Consider the following 22116-nt stretch of genomic DNA (forward strand, 5'->3'; position numbering starts at 1 on the left):
ATGCATCAGTTCCATTAGTTTGTCTCTACTGGATCCTTGCTTTTTAAATGTTGTACAAAACACCCAGATAAGCAGTCAGATGTAATGCACTCCTCTTGCATGCATGGTCGGTCTGCTTGCTTTTGACGTTACGATAGCACAGTGCATCGTTCTCTTACATTTCTGCAAAGACCAACAATTAAGTCCACCTTCTAGGTCCCTGCAAGTCCGATCCAATCAGTTTCATTTTTCAAATGCCAGAATGTTTCAATGATGTGGATTTTTATTTATAAGCTTATGCAAATATTTAATCAGCATCTGATTAAATCGTCGTCTTACTGTTGAACAAACGTTGCTGCAGAGTTTCATGATCACTGGCGTCGGAGACGGTGTGTGTGACAGACAGATGGATGGACTGTCGCACACCTCACCAGATTTCATTGTGTTATTTTTTTTTTTTTGCAGACAATAGCACATTGTAGAGCCCATTAACCACACAGCATCACTGACACTTTCAAGCTATGTGTAATAGAGAGACAGATGGTTCTGCTCTTATCTCCACATGCTGACAGCCTTTCTCTTTACACATAAACACAGGGCCTGTACATGGGTTTGTGTGTCTCTCTGAGTGTGTGTGTGTGTGTGTGTGTGTGTGTGCTGGGGATGCAGTAGTATGTCCTGCTGTGCTTCACATTAACAGGGAACCCGATGCTTCAGATGTTGCCATTGCTGCCGCTCTGTGATATTGCAATTCACTTTGATGCTGGGCCCTCATCAGGGCACACACAAACATTAAAAAAAAAAAAAAAACACGCACACACGTTGCGTCAGACAGCTGGTCCCTGATTAAATCCCTTGCTTTTGTAATTATTCAAAATTGGCTCAAAAACAAAGGTGGAATTCATGGCATAAAATACAAGTGCAGCTTTCAGTCGACCAGTGTCCAGATGGGTCCCCGACACACTGCACGCTTGTTGCATGTTATTGAGTTCGGTTGTTGATCTGGGACCGAGGCCTCCGCAGTTGTTTACTGGAGCAGCAGCGCTACACTGCCTTCTCAAGTCCCTACAAGCTACAGCTAAGTATCTGCCACAGCAGGCAGTAGATTTGCCCAAGTTAGGCATTATGAGCCATCGACATAGACAGTGGTTTGTTTGTCCTCTGTTCAATTTTGTGCCTTTCCCTGTACATGTTCGTGTGTGTGTGTGTGTGTGTGTGTGTGTGTGCGTGCGCAGTGGTCAGATACAGGCCCAGGAGAGAACTTCACCAGCGCTCCATCATGTAGTGTCTCTTCTCCTTACATTAGAGCCCTAATAGACGCAAAGAGGCTGTTAGCGAGCTGCCCATCACTCCTGCCACTTCCACAGCCCCTCCCCGTGCCTCCTCCTGTTCCACATTTCACTCCTATTTCACCTCCCTCTTCCTCCTGCTTGTCCTCCACCTCATTCAACTAGCAAACTGCTGACAGAGGCCTGGCACAGAGCCAGACTCCGGCCTGGCAGGTAGACACACACTGACATACTGCGAAACAACTCACTAGCCCGCTAATCGACTAACTCGCCGCACGGCTTACCCATTCCACTTCCCCATCCTGCAGATTTGGACTGAGGAAATGAATCCCACGGACATTGGATAATAAAGAAGGATTCATACAAAGTACCTCGCCTTCAGATTAGTGCATTCATTTTGGATGAGGGGCCTCAGAGAGATTTAAACCCATAACACTGAAATGATTCCACCTTTGTGTTCAGTTGTTGTGCAGTAGATACCCACTGCATTGTGTGGATTTATAGTTCAGTGTGGGATATAACTTGGTTAGTGCCCTCATACCACAGTAGCACTAGACTGATGTGCATTGCGTTGTCGGGCAGTGTTGTGCATTCCCTCCGCATATGAGACTGAGAGGCATACTGAAGCAGTTTTTATTGGATATAGATTTTCTTGATGGCACGTTTGTGTAGCTTCACTGAGAAGATGTACATACTTGTCTGATGATTCTGTAGAGATGCCCCTTGCAGTTGTTGATTTGAATTAGGAGTGGAGAACTCCCAGAGATTACTTGCTTTTTGCCAGTCAAATCTTTGCACACATTGTTTTTTAGCTGAGCTGGGCAACGCAGGAGAAGCAGGCTGCAACATGCTCTATGGCAGGCTGTAAACTTTACAAACCATATCTCAAAATCCATCAGTGTTCATCGGGCTGTGTTTCTTTACAGGGAGTTGAATTACCCACAGAGGTCCTCTCCTCTCTAAAACAAATGGACCTGGTGATTAAAAGTGGTATAAACGATGACAAAAGGCAGTAAAAATAGGTGTTTAATAAATGTTCTTTGGGAGTACATGATATGATATGATAATGGATATTGAGCTGCAGTTGGATGAACTGCTGCTGGCTTGTTTGTACATACTCAACTTGTTTTTTAGGTTAGGAATTATACGATATTCATTGTTCACAAAAAAAAAAAAATGATATAACTGAAAAACACTGAATAAAGCATTTTCAGAGTTCTGAGTCAACGTCGTTCAGTTTTCCATGTCAGTGCCTCTGGGACTCTGAGCTGAGATGTCTCTAACTTTATCTTAGCTTGTCCCTTTTTTTTTTTTTACGAGAGGGAAGCTAACTTAAATCCTTTAACCTGTCAATTCACATGATTAAAGACATTGTCTCGGCTGTGGCTCAGTTGGTAGAGTCGGTCGTGTCTCAACTGGAAGGTCTGGGGTTTCGATCGCCAGCTGCTGCAGCCACATGCCCGATGTGTCCTTGAGCAACACACAAAGTTTTGATGTCTTCCAGGTAAACATGAGACTCCTAAAGGATGATATAGAAATGTGGTGTTCTGTTGAAGTATTATCCACAAATAAATGTGTTCAACTGACTAAAAATGTTTTGGATGCAGCCTAATATTCTTGACACACTTCATTCATGTGTTACCCATTTTTCTGAGTTATCAGTTATTTTAGATCACAGGTCAGATTAAATGAATCATTCTTTAATCAACATTCACATTTAAATAAGCATCACCTGGCATGCCCTCAGTTTCAGTTCGGTGGCCCCGTTATCCAGGCCGTTTCTTGACTGATATGAGCGACAGGCGGCATGCCAGCCCACCGCTAAGCCAGCAGCATTAATGAGAGGTGAGCACTAGGTCGGGTTGCTCAGTCTTCCTGGCTCCGCCCTCTCTGCAGCTGTCAGTCACCGCGGGCAGCGAGCCACACGCCCCTGCAGAGACAATGACACGCGGCAGCCTGATGGTGTGACATCGAAGGCAGCGAGGGGTTAGAGTGACAGCTGGGCTGAGCGATGAGGACCTGATCAATCCCCTAGGCATGCCAGCAGAGGGAAAAAAAAAAAAAAAGAGGAAAAGGAAGGGAGGGGGTGATGCAGAGGAGGTGAAGAGGAAAGGACCCAGATGGATGGCATGAAAAAGACTGCACTATATTTGAAGGAGTGGTGCTCCAATACCAAGGGTTCCAATCACGATAAAAATGTAGGTACCTAGATTTGACTTTCATGGGGTAGGTGTCAGACAAGATGGTTTACTGTGTGCTGAAGAAACCCCCTTTTCTTATAAATGTTTCCACAGCTTGCATTTACAATAAGTGATACAAATGTTTCAGAAAGCAGGGTAGGATTTTTTGTCAGTGAATACAACCTACGCATACAGGACAAGATCAGCAAAGAGATAAGAGGTAGTTTGTCCACAGGGGGCGCCAAAATTGACACAAACTGAAAGTTACTCAGGAGCTTTAAGTGAAACAGAAATCTAAACTCTAAGCTATGAAAAAAGACGGCTAATTTCTTGTACCTAGACCACTGTTCACTAGGATATAAAGGGACAGTGATACGGCTAATTTCTTGGGTTATCGCTTTAACTTAATACGGCACCACCCAAAAAATGCTGCTGCTGCTGCTCCTGCTGCCACTGCCAGACCTGAGCTCCCATCAACCCCTCTGTTGTTCTGGCACGGCAAATCAAGGTCTACAACTACAACCACAAACACTAGCCCCATTGTGGAGTCTGTCTGTGGTCAGGACATCTCTGTCAAGTCCTGGGCTCAGAGTGTAACTGGATGTACTGGAGCGTTGAAGCATGCAAAGCAACAATGCAGCATTAAGAATCGGTTTACTTGAAATGGTGTCGTTGAGTCAGTGGACAGACACAACGTGGATACAGCAGAGGAAGGAGACATAGAGATTAGATTCACCGATTTGACAAACTGCAGAATATTCCCACAACAGATACTCACAGATCTCTTGTAGTTTATCACACGAAGAAGAGTACAATCAGACCATTTATATGGCTGTAGCATGGTTGCTAACGTTATCTATTCAAACAGGTCTCTCAAACAGATTCTGTGCGTTGGCAGCAGGTTTTCATGGTAGTACCAGAATCTTTACACCTTGTTGTTGCCTATTCTCATTCATGTGGTGATAAGCTTGACTTATTGGAGTCATTCGGTTTGGTATGACACAGGATCTCAGGAAATGCTGGATCTTGTCTGTCCATTTGGTCCATCACTGTTTATTAATAAAATTGTTTTTGGTCCTGATAGTGACACCTAGAAATGATTAAAAATGGTTGCTCAAACACAAACATAAAACAGAGCTTTGCTACCAACTCTGTAAGGATGTGATTTGATTGTGATCATTGTATTATTTCCTGGCTTGAGTACATTAAGGAAATTCTTACCTGAAAACAGGTTTAGCGCCTAGAAACAAGCTAAGCTAACCCTAACAACTCTGGCTCACTGCAGTTCCTGATTTGATGAAACCCCATTTGTTCTATAATGAAACTTGTTATTTTGTCTTTTTTTACATTTTAAAATAATATTAACTCTAATTTTAAAAAGTTATTCAGATGTGTTGTGTTACCGTTATATATTGCAAGATGAGAACCCACGAACTGTCAGAACTGAGTTAGCTTTGACTCAGACTACTCTCTTCTCTAGCACTGCTGTATTTTTCTGTACTATTTTGACATGATAATTTAAAGAAAGTTTTTTTTTTTTTTTTAAACCTACCCCCTACATTCACACTGGGGCTATTTTCCTGTGACATCACACTTTGGGTTCGAAGCTCAAATGATGTTGCTTAAGGAAATGTGGAATTTGCTACCAGCAGACAGCAGCTAATGCTAGCATTCAGCCATCACGAACAAATACTACTCTAAGCTAAGGAGTTGCTAACGATACAATTTTTAATTTTTTTGAGAGACTCGATAGGAAAGCTGTAAATGGATAGCTTACAGGAATGTTTGAAACATGTTAATTGCTAACATTTAGCTGTTTTGATTGTATTTAAGATTATATATCAATTATTTGATTTTACAAATGTGTCTCTGATCATACACATTATCTATGGTGTCCTGTAATAGTTTCAAAAGGCATTGCTAGCATTCAACCACTACTACCTAGCTAATGCTAACAAGTCAAGGAACTTTGTCTGACAGTAGCTCATCTGCCAATAAATATTCTGTCTCTACCTTGAAACATGACCTGTGCGACGCTCCTCTGGATCTTCTCTGATCTTTTTTTTGTTTTGTTTTTTGGTTATTGTTAAATAGGGATGCCTTTAAAATATAACAATTTGCCAGATTCCCCACATTTGATGGACTACAATTTGGGACACAGCAGTAAAACATTAAAAAGCTTTTAAGCTTCACACACTAAGCATGGTGTCAGAGGTAAATTGCTGCATGTAAATATGGTTGACAACAGTTGTAGAAAGTGACACCTATAATGCAGGTAGTCAGCTGTTCTGGGGGGAAAATAAGTCAAGTGTATTGGAGAAAACCAAGGTATTGGATCAATGCGTATACTGCCTTTCTTGCTAATAACTGTATTTTAGTGTTGAAGGGGGGTCCAAACAACTCCAGTGCAATACTTCAAAACAGTAAATCAAAGCTCCTTCTGAATGGGAAGTCAATACTGTGGCCTGACTATATCTGCACCTTACATCTAAATACATATGTATGGTTTTCCAGGTTGCCACATTGGATTTCCTTTGTAGTCCATGTATACTATATCTGCTGACAAGGTCGATATGAAAGTGCAGCAGTGCCACCTATGCCCCCTCCGTTCAGACTCCTCGCCTGTCTCTGATCGCTCCATGAACTCCGTGGTTACCATGTGCAGGGGAGGGAGCGTAGGCCTCGACACCTGGGGCAGCTTTTCAGAGGAAACTGGGTTACATGCTGAACCTCACCTGCTTTCCGGCTCAGTGCTCAGTGCCGGTGGGGCTCATCACCCCTCGCTTTCATAGCTTGTCTTTCACTGCACGGTATCCTCCCCCCCCCCCCACCCCAATTCTTTCCGCACCACCTCCCAAAAGTCAGATTCCCCCCCCCCCCCCCCCCCCCCCCCACTCTGCTCTCTCTCCCGTATCGTTTGATTAAGATGCTGTTGAATCCAGCTGCCTCGTCTCGTCTCCGCTTGAGGTTCTCTGGAGATACCGTCAGGGATCATTTGTGTATTTGTGCACACTGTTTGCCTCCTTCCTGCGTGTGTGTCTGTGGGTTTAGATACAGCTGAGTGTTTGGATATATTTTATATCTACATCTTTTGGTTTGGGGGATGCTTGTGTTTTCCCTGCACCAACATTGTGTCTCAGCAGCGTTTGTTTTTCCAGAGCAGGTTATCTAACCTCTGTACCACATCTATAGTCATCTGGTCTGGCCTAGTTCTTCTTCCTAGTTCAACGAGATATCCTGTTGCTTTACCCTGGGAAATGATGTCACTGTGGAAATAGTCCTACTTCCTGTACAATGGCGTTAAACCAGGTTAGGGTGTGTCCTCATTGAATATTGTTTTAACAGACTTTGCAGTAAAAGAAGTCAGTTTCTCATTCACATTAGGAAAGGGAACACACATGGGTCACATTTCAAAAGGATCTTTGTCTGGTAGCTGAAACTGGTGCACCATGGAGGAAGGAAGCATCAAACTACACTATGACATCCACACAAGAGAAAATGTGATGCCACAAAGGTATGGAGAGGTGGATCCTTGTCGGTCGAAGGGTTACATAATCTAGGAATCACAATATCCTCCCGTTTTCCCTCACTTAGTTATTTCCCTGACTTTGAGGCTCAGTGCTCAGTTTGTGCTCAGGAAGGTGGAGGCCAGGGAATCTTAGGGGCCCAAGACTGGGAAGGGGGGGGGGGGGGGGGCAGCAAGAAGAGCTGTTGCAACTTTAAAAGTCTCATCTTTATGCCTGCCAGCGACTGATGTTCCTCACTCAGCGAGCAAATTGAGTTTGCAAGCCTTGATGACTCATTAACATGGCCTTTGCAGCACTTCACCAATGCCCCTGTGCATTCCAACATATTCCATTTTTAATCGTTTTATGCAGAGGAATTGATTGGGTGTAATGTCGGTGGCGGCTCTTTTTTTTTTTCTTTCTCTCCACGGCTGTTTTGAACTCTGTGTTCTTCGCTTGTCACAGTCCTCGTTTGTGTTTTCTGGATTCAGTAGTTATTCATAGCTGTGAGACATAGAAGCGTCAACATTCATATTTATATCTTTGTGTTAATCAGGAAGTAAACACTCTTAACAAAGAGCAGTTTTAGCATTCATATATGGATACACTTAGTGCATTCATTTGGAGTATAAAAACATGACTTTATCTGTGCCCAAACATCTTTTCAAATGTAATGAGCCATTAGCTGTGCAACATTATCATCTGTTAATTTGCCAAACCATTTAAGTTTGATTTTCTTTAGCTTACACCTCTTATAATGCATGTTTACATTTTTAGCAAAGTGTAGCTACACAAACCGGGGCAATAAAGGTATGGATTTAATCATAGCGTAGATATAATTAAGTGTTTTGTTAGCTTAGCATATGTTTGCTTAACAGCACATCTTTCAGTCTCACTAAACACATTGAAGAGCAGCATGTCCACTGCAGCAGCACACACTGATAATGAAAGGGGCTTTCCAGTGCAGCTACCGATAAATAGTTAAGTACAGTTAGCAATTATATTTAATCCGTTTACTGCTCTTGAATAGCTGTTTGTAGCAGCTCTTTATTTTTGAATGCTTAACTTAACACATTGATAGAGTCCTTAATTGATCCCTGAGGGGCGATTTGAGGGACATAGCAGTAAATGACAGTAAACAGTAAACAGTAAAAGTAGCAGCAGCAGCATGACAAAACAATAAAACACAACACACATGCAAGAGAACTGACGCACCGTAACACAAAGACTGAGAGCAGCAGGGTGCAGACAAAGGTAACAGATTGAGTCCAAGACAAATTATACCAAGGGGACAATAAGGCGTATCGTATCACATGTTGTTGTTCTGTCGTTTAGTATCATTCCGTGTCGTATCATAACCAAGAGGCAGCCTCTTGGGTTAAAAAATTGAAGGTGATGCGGGAGTGCAAAATCCTGCAGTTCATTGATTGTCCACTTGAGGCTGGCTGCAGAAGCACCAGAAGTCACATACACACACATTCAAAGACGCTGGTTTTTAGAGTGGAAATTAGCAAGTTTACAAGCCTTAAAAAAAACAATAGCGGTGTGATTAGCTCATGTCTCGATCGACCCACACTGTACAGGGCGGCCGGCGGGGGTTGATAATTCATCCGTTTGGATTTGATGAAGGATAAACGTTTTTCACATTAGTGGCTGATCTGATTGACAGGCGGTCGTGATGTAACTGTTTGTCAAGAGGTTAAAATTTCCCTCAAAATGTATTGTTAAAGTTTCATGGATGAACCTAACAAAGATGGAAAAAAAGAAACACGTACAGGTCTCCATGAGTCTAAACGGAGGTGCCTCAGCAAATAAAAACATATTTTTACAGGCCAACTCCACGAGATGCCAGCAGTCACAACTCAGCGTTCACCACAACTTTAAAGTCTGAAATCACCCAAATGAGAATGGAATCACCAGCACATATGAGTCTGAGCTGTGCCTCTCTGGTTGATAAACATTCTCACTCATCCTCCAAACTCCTGCACCTCGTTAACGACTAATTAAACTAAGATGATGAAGATGTAAAAAAAACAAAAAAATAGAGCGGAGTTGTGCAAATGTGTGGCCCCCGCAGCATTTCTCTGCAGATGTATCCAGAGTGTGATTTTTATTGATGGCGTTAGAGGAATTTCACAACATTTGCCGAGCAGCCTCCATGCGTTTCTAATTACAGTAAAGTTAGTGGCGTGCACATCATCCAGTCAGTGGTAGGGATGCTTAATGATGATGACGGAGAGAAGATGAAAACCTTCACACTTCTATACAGCTTACTTTAAACCGTTACTGCTGATTCTTAAAAATGGTGTGACAAGAACAGGACTAGTGAAACATTGTGCTAATTTGATTCCTGTCTTCTTATCTCCTTTTTTTTTTTTGCATTGGAAATATGTGTTAACTCTGATAAGGTGTGTTTTGCATACAATTATAGCCAAAGCAGTTTCTTTGACAGCAACTGAATTTATTGTTTTACCATTTGATGAAATATAGAAATAAAAAATGTTAAAGAAGTTGCAAAATTATATGATTTCTGTTTCACTCTGCTTGATTTCAATTCATGGTTTGGTTTTTGGTACTCAGAGTAAAAGAGCAACTCAAAGATGTCTGTTTGGTCTTTGAAGACTTATGATGTGCATAATTCTTTCACATAATTTAGTATTAAAAATAATTATCACTGGCTGCAATTTCACAGAATTATTTGTCATATTAGATTTGTTTTGGGGGAATACTGTGATACAGGTTTGGAACTTCAGGAGGGCTTTTTTTCTGCACAGTAAGACATTTTTGCATTCTCTGCCATCTATCGATGTGCACACATGCTCACCCACCCCACCTTCTCCTGTGTCTTTTCTCTCCAAGGATACCAGAGGGTCAGGCAGAAGCCGGCTCCCTGGCTGCTGGGAGACTACGCTCCCTGGAGGACCAGCTAACCAGAGCCAAACAGAAGATCCACAGCTTCCAGAAACTCACTGGAGACGGTAAGCAGAGCACCGGCGTCTGAAAAGGTTGCAGGCTAGGATTTGGCACGGCCCCCTCAGAAATGTGAGAGGATTGATTTTTTTTAAGGTAGGGAGGATGACTATATATGGTATTAAAGCAGTCAAAGGCTTCCGTGAGCTTTCCCCTCCGGCGGAGTATTCTCCGTCTAGTCAGTTGGTAAACCTGCGGCGGCTCAACTGCAATGATGGCAGGGCCGTGCAGTCAAATAGGCAGGGTTAGGTGCGCACTTGCCACTCTAAGCAGCGGTCAGAGGGGCAGGAAAGCTGTCAGGGTAGAGGGGAAATGTGTGAATGAAGTGCAAAGAGTGTGAATGCCCCAATGGCAGACCGGGAAGCATAGGGAGAGGAGAAAAAAAAGAGGCCGACAGAGAGAAAATAAAGAAGGACATGTGAGCGAGGAGGGCAGCTCGAGGTCAGCCTTTCCATCTTGCCGCAGGGGAAGAAAAATCTAAAAATACCCTCCAGCTTTATTTCCATCGAAGGATGGAGAGAGAGAGAGGAGAAAGAGTGTGAGATAAAAAAATAAAAAAGCTTTTCCCTCTACACCAACACCTCCCTCTCATTCTGCTTGAGGCTGTCCTTCCCTTCCCTCGCTTTTTTTTTTTTTTGTGTGTGTTGTGTTCCTCAGCTTCAGAAACCAGAGCAGGCAGCTGTGGTGTCCATGGGGGTCTCTCCACATTGTTCGGCTCGGGAGGGGTATAGAGTTCGTTCCTGTTATTAGAATTGTGTGAGAAAATGGGGGGAGGTGGGGGGGGAGTGTTCAAGTGCTCCTTAATGAGGTCAAAGCAACACCTGAGGACAGAGTGTGAAAGAAGGAAGTTTTTTTTACGGTGATTTTCTGAAACATTGTTCAAAGCCGTTAGCTTGTTTAGCTCACATAATCTCCTGCTCAAACATTCCTAAAGCTCCTGGCGTCTTCTCGCTCCTCGTTCCTTCCAGCTGTATTCACAACAGAGCTGCTTTGAAAATAAAAAAAAACTCATTGATTCATTGTTTAAGATCATACGTGTGCTTCAAATGTGAGGCTGCCAGCTGAGTATCGGTGTTTGGTTTTGTTCTGAGCTGTGTTTTTTCTTTCTCACCTAACCCCACCCCCCCCCCCCCCCCCCCCCCCCACACCCCGACACAGGCCCGGGGCCCACTCAGGAGGAGCTGAGGAGGAGAGTGGAGAACGGCGTTAAGGAGTTCTGGTACTTTGTGCGCAGCGAGGTGAAGAAATTGGCCAACATTGAGACCAGCGAGAGGCAGAAGTACGCTGACACGCTGCTGCAGGACCTGGGACACCAGGAGAGGTGGGCAGAATATATAGTCTCAGGCGGACACAAGTGGAAATGTCAAAATGTTCCAAAGGGACTTAAATCATGGGCAAAGCAGACACTGAAAGGAGAGTAAAAAAAATACAGATTGACTGGTGTTATTATTGCAATTTCTCAGTGAACAGCCCTCTAGAGAGAAGGTCAAGACAGACCTGGCTGATGGAAACTGAGTCCTCCAGAATATAATTCCTTTTATACCTTTCTGTAATAGTGGTCTGAGAGCTTTCTAACAAACATTTCTTTATCAAGAGTATTGGTTGTGATGCTCAGTCTCAGGAATCACTATCTAGGTCAATCATTTCTAGCTCCTGATGGGCTTAAGTGATTGTACTGAGCAGTCATTGGTACAACCGGTTTGTAAAGCCCTCCACGCTGAACCTCGGTTCTTATTGGTGTTAACCTAATTGTACTCGTATCACAGATCATGTGACTGTAATAGAACAAGCATCAGTTTGGAGTGCATTTTCTAGATTGGTAATCGCTTTATTTGTTTTTTTGATATATAACATTAAATGATGTATGGACTTGAGCTTGTATAGCTTTTTTTTCCCCAGTCTTCTGATTACTCAGAGCACTTGTACATCGCATGTCACACCTACACATTCACACACTGATGGCAGAGGCTGATATGTAAAGTGTCCATCAGTATTAGCAAATTCCATTCATGCACATGTATATGCAGCCTGTCAGGTAGCGGGAGCACCTTGGGGTTAAGTGTTTTACCCAAGGACACATCGTACATGTGGCTGCAGGAGCTGGGGATTGAACCCCCCGACACCCAAGTATGGGTCTCCATACTTACTTTGCAATTCAAATCAGAACATTCTGCATTTTATTTTGCATCAACTTCCTGTCGTCAGAAGAATTATGTTAGAAAACAAGAAAAAAACGTGTGCTCAAGTTCTCCTAAATGAGGCCAAAGCAACACCCAAGGAAGAGTTTGAAAGAATGAAGTTTTGTTGCTTCTATTTTAACCTTGCTGTAAGGGAAAAGGTTTGGATTATAAAAATAGTTTGCACATATATTTCATAAGACAGGTGTGTTGGGTACGACAAAGTCTGACCTGCATAAAAACAGTCATTGTTTCCGATCTGGACTTGTTAGCCTGATTAAGTGTTAGCCCCCGAAATGTTGCCAATAAATGTTGTTTTGAAAGTAAGACGGTGTGAAGTTAAATTAAAATATTTTCTTCTATTCAAAGACTCATTTATAAACTTAGAACCTGAGATGCACCACTGAGAGAGAGAGAGAGAGAGAGAGAGAGAGAGAGAGAGAGAGAGAGAGAGAGATATATATATATATATATATATATATATATATATAGAGAGAGCTCAGGATCCTCACGGCAAGTGTATCAGAACCTTTAATCTCCTTTCTTTATTTTGGAGGCATTCAGAGTTGTTTAGTGACTCACAGGCTGCTGTTCACCACCTCTAGCCTTTTTTTTTTTCTGCTGATGATGTCAAAAGTGGAAACTATTTAATGGAGTACTTGAAAGCAGCACTCGCAGTACTTTCAGGGAAACAAGCGGGCAAAAGTCGCGGGCAAAGGTCACAGGCACACCCCGTCTGTGAACTGGATGGCTGGCCTTCCATTCACCTGAATGAAGAACAGCCCGGTGTCACTTAGCCAAGAGGTTCATTGTAATCCAGCTGAAGTGCTTTACTGTGTCTATTGTCTCAGTTGTCGCTGCCTAAGCTGCTTTCCGAAGACTGATTCCTCAACCCGTCTCACACACACACACACACACACACACACACACACACACACACACACACACACACACACACACACACACACACACACACACACACACACACACACACACACACACACACAGAGAGTGAACACGTGGAACTCTGTGTGTGTGTGTGTGTGTGTGTGTGTGTAGCAGAGATAGGTTCAGAGGCAGGGAGAGCAATAAAACGTTTAACTCGATTAAAAGCAGCACTCGTGCTCATGAAAGCGAGTTAGGTTTCCCAAACATTTTACAAGTTAAATAAAAAAAAAGTAGAACATTAATAAAGTATGCAGTGAGTTACCTGCTGTTCCAGTGAAAATGATCGCCGCTTTGAGTTTCAGATTGTTTCATTGATAGCTGAAAGGAAACGGCGGGGAAGTTCAGAGAAATCTACAACAGAGCAGCTGTTCAAAGTTGATTTGGTGTTTGACAGGAAATGAAGGAAACGATACCCCTCTGCGGGTACTAAAGATTGTATCAAAATACTGTAGAACAGGTTGTAATAAAACACCTGATCAGTGTAGCTTATTCTGTAGTTAAACATTTATATCAAAGAGTCTCTCGACACCAGTTCTTGGTGAAAAGAAAAAGTAAAAGGAGTGTAAATAAACTAGCTGAGTTCAGTGTTCAATCAAACTTCAATTCTGGTGGCCTGGTGATTGGTGTGCGCATGCCCCATGTGTGGATACTTAGGTCCCCAGGGTGGGGGTCATCGTCGCCCCCCCCCCCCCCCTTCTCTCTCCTCGATTTCTGACTCCATCCACTGCCCTGTCTCTAGAAAAGGGAGGCATAAAAAGCCCCAAAATAAACTTTATTAAAAAAAGAAACTTCAATCAACCGGAAAGTTAAAACATCTGCTACTCAACCATCAAACTCCATCTGCTAATAACTATGAATAACATTGTGTTCTTTGATAAGATTGAAATCTCGAGAAGAGTTTCAAATGTAACCTTGAAGTGACATTTATGTGGTTTGTGTTGAATCTCCCCTCCCCCCCCCCCGTAGATAAAGTGGTACCTTATCTCTATGCAGATCTCATCCAGCACTAGCTTAGGTAGAGTGTCTGCATTTTTTTAACTGTTAATTATATCCCTCATGGTGAATCTTTGCTGTGCAAAAACAAACAAACAAAGGCTGTTTTCCAGCATGCTGTCAATCATCACACCTGACACCCGCCACATAGTGCTTACAGGCCTGAAAAGTGATATTAAATCTTTGGTTGATGGTCTTCTTTGCTTTTGTTGATCATAAAGAGGCATCACTACACATTTCCGTCTGTTTCATAACCAGTTAAAGAAACTCACAGGAGCTTTAAATAGAAGCATTGCATTGTGTTAGAGAAATAAAATGGGCTTAATCCCAAAGTCATGTTAAGGACAGCAGAGTTTTGGAACATGCAATAGGAAGAACTGGGCTGTTAGCTAAAGCTGTTATGTTATAGGTGAGTAATTACCTCTAAGTGGATCACAATAGTCCATAGAGGAACATGATATAGACATGTGGGCCAGTTAAAAACTTCCTCTGCTTCACCTGGCTGCTGGCTGATTTTCATGTTTCCAAAAACCCGTTCCCTTTTGGTGCATCGTCAGAACTCCGAGCAGCTCTGCTCTGCTGCCAAGACTGCAGGCTCACCGTTTGCAGTCTGAGCCAATCAGAAGCACTGTGGAAGCCCACCAGCTTCACATATGTCCAAGACCACACATTACACTTGGGTGCACTCTACACACCTCCAATACACAGTGATGTGTGGACTGCGCAGCACTTCATGGCTGTTTGGTGTTCCCGCTGTCCCGCTGCTAAATCCCTCAGGGGCCTGTCTGTTGGTTTCGTCTTGTTAAGATCTGCCGCCGGCCAGGTTTGCTTTTCCTTCCCTCAGAGGTGCGCTGATGGCTCCCCTGTGCGCTCCTGAAGGGGAGTTTGACATTGTTCATCACACACTGTGGTTCCCGCTTTAAATTGGGACAATGAGTAATGATACAGTGTTAGTTGTGGAGAAAGGCACTATTCACCCTGCTGCACTGTAGAAATGCTGCACCCTTCAATTATCTGCTTTATATGTGTGTGTGTGTGTGTGTGTGTGTGTGTGTGCATCTCTGCGCATGCACTACTGAATACATACATAAGGATCCTCAGCCACACAGGATGTGACTGATTTGGGTCGGAGATGTGAGTAATAAATTAAGCTTGCATAAGTGTTTATGTTTGTGTGAGTGTGTGTGATGTGTTTGCTTCTGCCCTCAGCTGCATACTTCAGCGCCCTTGGGGATGCCTTGAGTGGTTGGTCACGATATTTGGCAGTCTTTGACGTGTATACAAATTCACTGTCAGAAGCTTGCAGATGGCAGACTTAATCCAAAAAAGAGCCAAGCCACCAGAAAGACGCTGACGTCGTCAGTCGGCTTGACAGTAATGACACTTATTCTAAAATTATCCTGAAAGCATGTTGAGCCCCGGTAATGTTCCACACGCAGTATACTGTAAATATTTGCTGTCTGGTGATGGAAGTTTTTATTAAAAGTGACATGTGCTGTAGGAACTTTTGGAGCTGCGCTGGCTGGCATTTGTTGTGTAAATTTCATAGACTGTATAAACACGGACCTATCCTCAGTGATGTCACCCATTGGTTTCTGAAGAGGCATTTTGAAGCCCAACAATGGCGGTTGCCATATTGATAATGTTGACCAGTGTTGTAGTCAAGACCATAGTAACGGAGACCAAGACATACCCGAGAGCAGATTGCTCAGAGAACAAGGAAATACCAAGACATTTAGGGGTCGAGACCGAGACGATAAATATCAATGAGAAATCATCATTTTGCGTGTGGGGGCAGAGGGGGAATGGGAGAGGCTCTTCCACAGTTTAGCGGCTTTGAATGCAAAAGCTTGATCACCTTTGAGCCTGAGCCGTGCAGCCAGGAGGCCCGTGTCGGACGATCTAAGTGGCCTAGATAAAGTGTACGGGCCAAGGAGGTCGGTAACAAGCAATGAATAAGATTCATAGCTACACTGTCAGTAATAGTGGTGTGTAGTATGAGCAGTAACACTCCACTTGTTGTGTTGAGTTGCTGCTCAGTCAATATTGTTCACTGCCCATTGATGTTCTCAATTGTCCAGCTCAATGGGAGACATGAAGACGGGAAAGAGGAAATCCGACATGGATCCCAGTTAGACAAAACATGTTTTCCAAAGTAAAAAAAAAGAAATCAAAGTTTATTTATTCAGGTCAAAAAAGAAACCGATAAAATAGAGCAGAGGACATTGTGTGATCTGAATAGACCTCGCAGCAGTCACATGCTTTAGATAATAACAAGCCGTTCTGGACTGAAAAAGAAGTTGCTGCTGTTTCCCTAAATGTATTACTGCTTATGTTGTCCTGTTGAATTATTGATAGTTGTTTTTCTTTGGTTGTCTTGTCTTTTTTTCTGTACAGTTTAGAGGGAAAAGCCCACATCTGTCATCACCGAGCATGTCAGCTATTTGCTGTGCAACCCAACATGCATACAATAGTGTGTGGTCTCCTTCTTTTAACACTGATCTTTTGAAGATCCATGAAACATTGCAGTGATTTAGAAATCAATCAGACATTTCTTTATTGACTCTGTTATTACTGCCTTGCAGAATAACTTCCTCCTCCTGAGATGAGTTTGTCTTCCAGGTGCAGCTCCACATGCCTCGTTCTCCTCTGTTTATTTTATTTTTATTTTTTTACATGCACACACTATAGCTCTCATTTTCCTCCTGTTTGGATTATGATGCACCTGCACACCACAAACAGAGCTGAGTCCGCTCTGATCCTCTCGACATATTGATACACAGCCCCGCTGTGGTACTGCAGCAGCCTACCTCTCCCAATTAGAGTGAATATAATTTGGACTGAGCCCAAACCAGGTCCTTGGTCGGGCTTTGAGTGCCAGGAACCTGGAAGACAAACTTATCACAGTATAATCAGTATGTACATAATCTTTCCATACCATATATACAAGGGAACAATGTTTTCTAGCTTGACTTTAATGGATCCAAACACAACGTTTCTCTCTTTATATTTATGTGTATTTGTCAAACTCGTGTAAATCTTGTGAGTATTTTTGTCGTGTATATTTTTGTCATACAGACATTTCTTTCGCTCTTATTTTGCAAGTTACCTCTTTTAGTTATATTGAGATCTATGAACTCGGTACTGAACCCCTCCCTCATATTCTTAGTGGCTGTGTCCAACATCATCACTCACTATTCACTGAATTCTCAGTGAGCATAATCATACCGTAATATATAGTATAGTGTATCCAACAATGCATGCACCACCTGTGCACAACCCATGGTCACTATCATAGCAATACATACCATGATGCATTGCGGTTCAACTATTTTTGTGAGCCGAAAGAGGCGTTTGACTCGACTGCTCTCAGACGAGGACGGGAGAATTGATCGGCATGAACACAGAAACACACACACAAAAAATGAGAGTGTAAAATAATACACTGTAGGGGCGTGATGCTTGATGTTGCCGTCGATATTCGAGTAACACGTATTGTTTAGGCTTCAATAGTTCAACTCATTTAATGTGACATGCAGCATGTCAGCCGTGAACAGGAACAGCCATGTCTTTGAGTATTGTGATGAAAAAAGACAACGATAACATGAAGTGGTGTTGATGGTGTTTAACCATGTACACTTGAAGGACATAAGAGCCCAGTGAGGACAGACAGCAGGCAGTCACATGTAACCTCATTTTCTAGCCCTGTTAGCACACGTCCTTCTGATGATAACAGAGCGGAGAAGATCTAGTTGGTAACTAAAATGGTACTGGAGATATGTTTCCATTAAGTTTTCATAGAAGGAGAAAGCTCCCGTGAGCGGCTGGCGTTTGTCGAGCGACAACAGCTATGAAAGTAAAAAAAGATGTATGAGGAAAGCGTAGCTAAATGATGTCAACAAGGAGGCTGTTACGACAGAGTCATGGACAGCTCTCACTGCGGAGTCATATGTTACCATCACTTATCCTTTTTAGTCTGAACTGGGAACTGTCCTGCAGACACGCAGTAATGAGCGACACTCCACAGAAAACATAGGATACCACATTAAAGCAGCTGCCAGGGAGGGGGTCCAAGAGGCCCCCCGTCTTACCTATTTTTATATGGTGATAAATATATCTAATATGCGAGTAATCAATTACTCTTTCAGTTTGCTGTATATGCCCATCCTTAATACATAGCTTTAAAATCGGAAGAAAAACAACTCAGATTTTGTTGCAAGCATTGACTCTGTTCCTTTTTAGTTAATGTGTTGAAATGTGTGTGTGTGTGTGTCTGCAGGTCCATCATGACAGACTTGTACTACCTCAGCCAGGCGGACGGAGTGGGCGAGTGGAGAGTGAAGGAGGCTAAAGACCTGTCGGATCTGGTCCAGAACAGAATCACCTACCTACAGGTATCTACAGACGCACCTGCTGAGTCGCCAACTGGCCCTGTACTCTCTCTCTCTCTCTCTCTCTGTCTCTCTTTCTGTCTCTCTCTCCCTCTCTCTCCTTCCCTCACTCATACACACACATTTATAGAGTCATCTACACACTGTGAATGTTTCCCCTCACACGTACAAGCGGGCATATGCGTTCTTCAGGACATCTTTCACACTTGCTCGTCTCATTTGCACCATCCATAACTGTCAGCATCAGTTCCCACGACGAGCAGGTGAGGTGTGTGATAGCAGACTGTTCCAGCAGTTGGATCTGACAAGCGGGATTCTTGTTGCTTGTCAGCGGTTTAGTGACACACAGAAAACACGCACACATGCGCCAAAGCACATAGACACACACGTTCTGACTTGCGTAATGACAGATCGGCAGACAGGTATGCAGACATGCAAAAAAAAAACGTCTCCGCCGTACAAAGTACATGACACAGGATGAGATAGATGCACATATGCTTACAGCTCCACACACACACACACACACACAACCTGAGACCCGTGTGACACATCCACTCACCCCCAGCCTCCTCACTCCCCTTCCCCAGCTCTAGTGCTGCCCGGCTGGGGTGATGTGGTGCGGCACCGGGCCCCTGCAGCATTAATGAGCCGGTGTGTTTGATGAAGAGGACCCAGTCAGTCTGGCTGGGCGGAGACAGCACCACTAACAGCTGCTGTCACCACCGCTGAGGGATCACACCGCTCCACCAGCTGCCATCACTAATTCATCACACACACACACACACACACAAACACACACAGAGTTGTGCACAGATGGATTCACCCACACCTAAGCAAGAAATTGGCGCACAGATATACCCTTTGCCTCAAGATTGATGTACATACTCATGCACAAAGAGATGCCCTGTGTGTGTGTGTGTGTGTGTGTGTGTGTGTGTGTGTGTGTGTGTGTGTGTGTGTGTGTGTGTGTGTGTGTGTGTGTCTCTTGCTATCTCTCTCACACACTCACACATATAAATGTACACACACACAGACAGACTCCTCCCTCCCCTCCTGCTGTCTCTGCCACCCGCACCAGTCTCTCCCTTCATTCCAGGTTTAACTAACTCCATCTCTGCTTCTGCTCCATCTGTCCACTCAACATTCACTGAGCATGTCTGGCTTCTTCAGATGGACTTCTGTCCGACACGCTTTTCATCTATTTTTTTTTTTTTTGTGTGATAAGCCTGCATGTAGAGGACCTGACTGATCGTAAGCAAGTTCTTTGATCCATGCAATTTTTGGCACTACGTTTCCCATGGGTCATGTGTCGCTCAATGAGCTTATCCTAAAGCGGCGATGGGGAGTACTTTCATTTTAACAGCTTACCACATGACTCAGTGTCAATCTGTGAGCCTGTACATAGTCGTGAACATAAAGGGAAGTCTAACACGACTCAGCGATTCCCCTAGCCTCTGAAGAGCTTTTTTTTAGCTTCTTTCAGCACATTTTTCAGTTGTTCATCCACAAGTTCATAACCGTTTACACTGCTATCATCAGCATCATTTACAGTAAAATAAGGAAGCTAAACTTTCATCAGCATACGTCAGAATAAAAAATTAAGCGACTGTAAAATACGGTATGTAAGACACATTCTGTCTTTGGGGGTCTCCCAGCGAGAACAAGATTTAAACTGACTTCCTTCATTATGATTTCTTCAGCAAAGTCCTCAGCGTGTACTTTCTTCACAGCTGTGTAGTTCTTATCAAACTATCTTTTTTTCACTTCGTATGCACACCTACTAGCTACAGTACGGTAGTTGAGCTCTCAGCCTACAATGATAGTTGTAAAGTACCGACCCACAGCCCGCGAGTCATTGACTTTAATTGAGGAGTCTTTCAATCATCCTGCACTCCATACGCTTTATTGACTTAACAGTATGCCACTGCTTTCTTCTTTCTTTAGCTGCAGGATTGTGACCCCATGATGAGAAATTGATGAAACAGAAACGATTAAAGTGGCGCTGCCTTCCTGGTCCTCTTCAGGGGTTAAACCCTGTCCCAGCACAGCTCGCATAACACAATGAAGGGGGACTCATTTTCAATCTCGTCAGGTCGTGTGCTGTATGTGATGGGGGCGACTGCACCCGCAGTGGGTTTCAGCGTTTCATATTGGTATATTGGTGGCACCGGTATAAAGGACGGAGCCAATTTTGTAGATTAAAAAAATGGTATTTAAAGTGCTTCTTTTACACCAGAGAATATCTCTCATTGATTGTGATGGATAGTTCTCTGAAGGTGGAGACCTAAAACATACCAAAAAGATGAATTCATGTCATGCACAGTGTCAATGTGCCAATGTGGTTGACACAAGTCACCACAAGTGTCAACCAATGTGGCTTCATATCTGCTTAGTATGTATGAAGACAACTGTCTGCCACAAAATGAACTACTGGTGTATCATTTTATAACTGAGCAAAAGAAATGTAGGATGAGAGCAATCCTCCAATCAAATATATTTTTGATGTTGAAGACTTATGAAGCAGGTGACATCGTGTTCGAACACAGAGCCTGTGATTATATCTGGTGTGGAAATGTGGCTGTCTTTTGTTTGCTTTATCTTGTGTAGTGTGTGCATACTTCTGTGGATACCATGTGCGTAGCAGAAGAGGAAAAAAAGACAAAAACAAGCGAGACACAATGAGATGGATGCATGATCTGCAAGATGCAAAACATGAAGTGGGTGAAGTCTGATTTTTAATAGTGAAAAGAAAGAATAAGTGTGTTTGATCAGCTTAAAATCTGGATTCAATCTTTTAGCCTGATTTTAATATTTGACTTTTTCATCTAGCTTTTTAAAGGATCAGTTATTGTCAAAGTTAGCGGTTTCAGTAACAATAGAATCCCTCTAAAGCAGTGGTTCTCAACTGGTGGGTCGGGACTCAAAAGTGGGTCCTGGAGCTGTTTTCAATGGGTCGCGATTGTGTCAAACTGTCAAATCATCTATGAAGTGCTTTTTAAACTTGTTTGTTTAATTCCATTTCTTTGTTTTGTTCCATATTTTCTACCATGATCCAAACTGCACAATCTTTCAGAACATCGGTTGAAAAATTGCAGAGATTTGGGTTGCAATTCATCTGTGAAGGACTTGTTAGTGGGTCCTGAAGCTGGACCAGTTGACAACCCCTCCTCTAGAGGACTCTCCGTTTCTTCTTCAGGTGTAAAATTGTCACAACCTGCACACAACAGGTGTTTTTCCCTTCAAAGGCATCCGTCAGGCATATCATACATTTATTCTAGCCGGATATATATTTCAATACTCCGTGAAAACAAACCTATACAAATTGAAGAGGAGCCTTAACGCTGGACTTCTTCAAGCGTATGCTGCTTCCTTTCATTTACCATCGCTGTTTCCAGTGCGGGCATCACAGCAGATAATTACCTGAGCTTGACATTCTATTTCTCGTATCCAGTCGTCTCCACCATTCCCCCCCCCCGCCCCCCCGCACATAAACAACATCCCTTCAGACTCTCTGAACTGCATCACTTAGCTGTGTCTTTTTTTTCACCCTCAAAAAGCACATCCTTTATAAAGGCATTTAACGCAGCCCTTTTGTGCACAAATCTTTCTCAAACAAATCTTCCTCTCTCAGCTTTATCAAAATCAAGCCAGCCTCATGGTTATCGACCCCCGGGGATCCAACG

At 43.2% G+C, this 22116-nt stretch overlaps 1 protein-coding gene across 2 annotated transcripts in view; it reads left to right on the forward strand.

The window, feature by feature from the left end:
• The window catches only part of fut8b (fucosyltransferase 8b (alpha (1,6) fucosyltransferase)), a 92070-nt gene that overhangs the window by 48261 nt on the left and 21693 nt on the right, over positions 1 to 22116 (forward strand). For both annotated transcript variants that reach the window (XM_065963547.1, XM_020628265.3), the window contains 3 exons: positions 9814 to 9932; positions 11083 to 11245; positions 18322 to 18436. In XM_065963547.1, the coding sequence (XP_065819619.1) occupies positions 9814 to 9932; positions 11083 to 11245; positions 18322 to 18436 (397 nt within the window). The remainder of the gene's footprint in view (positions 1 to 9813; positions 9933 to 11082; positions 11246 to 18321; positions 18437 to 22116) is intronic.

This window comes from Labrus bergylta, chromosome 15 (assembly GCF_963930695.1).
Source record: "Labrus bergylta chromosome 15, fLabBer1.1, whole genome shotgun sequence".
NCBI lineage: Eukaryota > Metazoa > Chordata > Actinopteri > Labriformes > Labridae > Labrus > Labrus bergylta.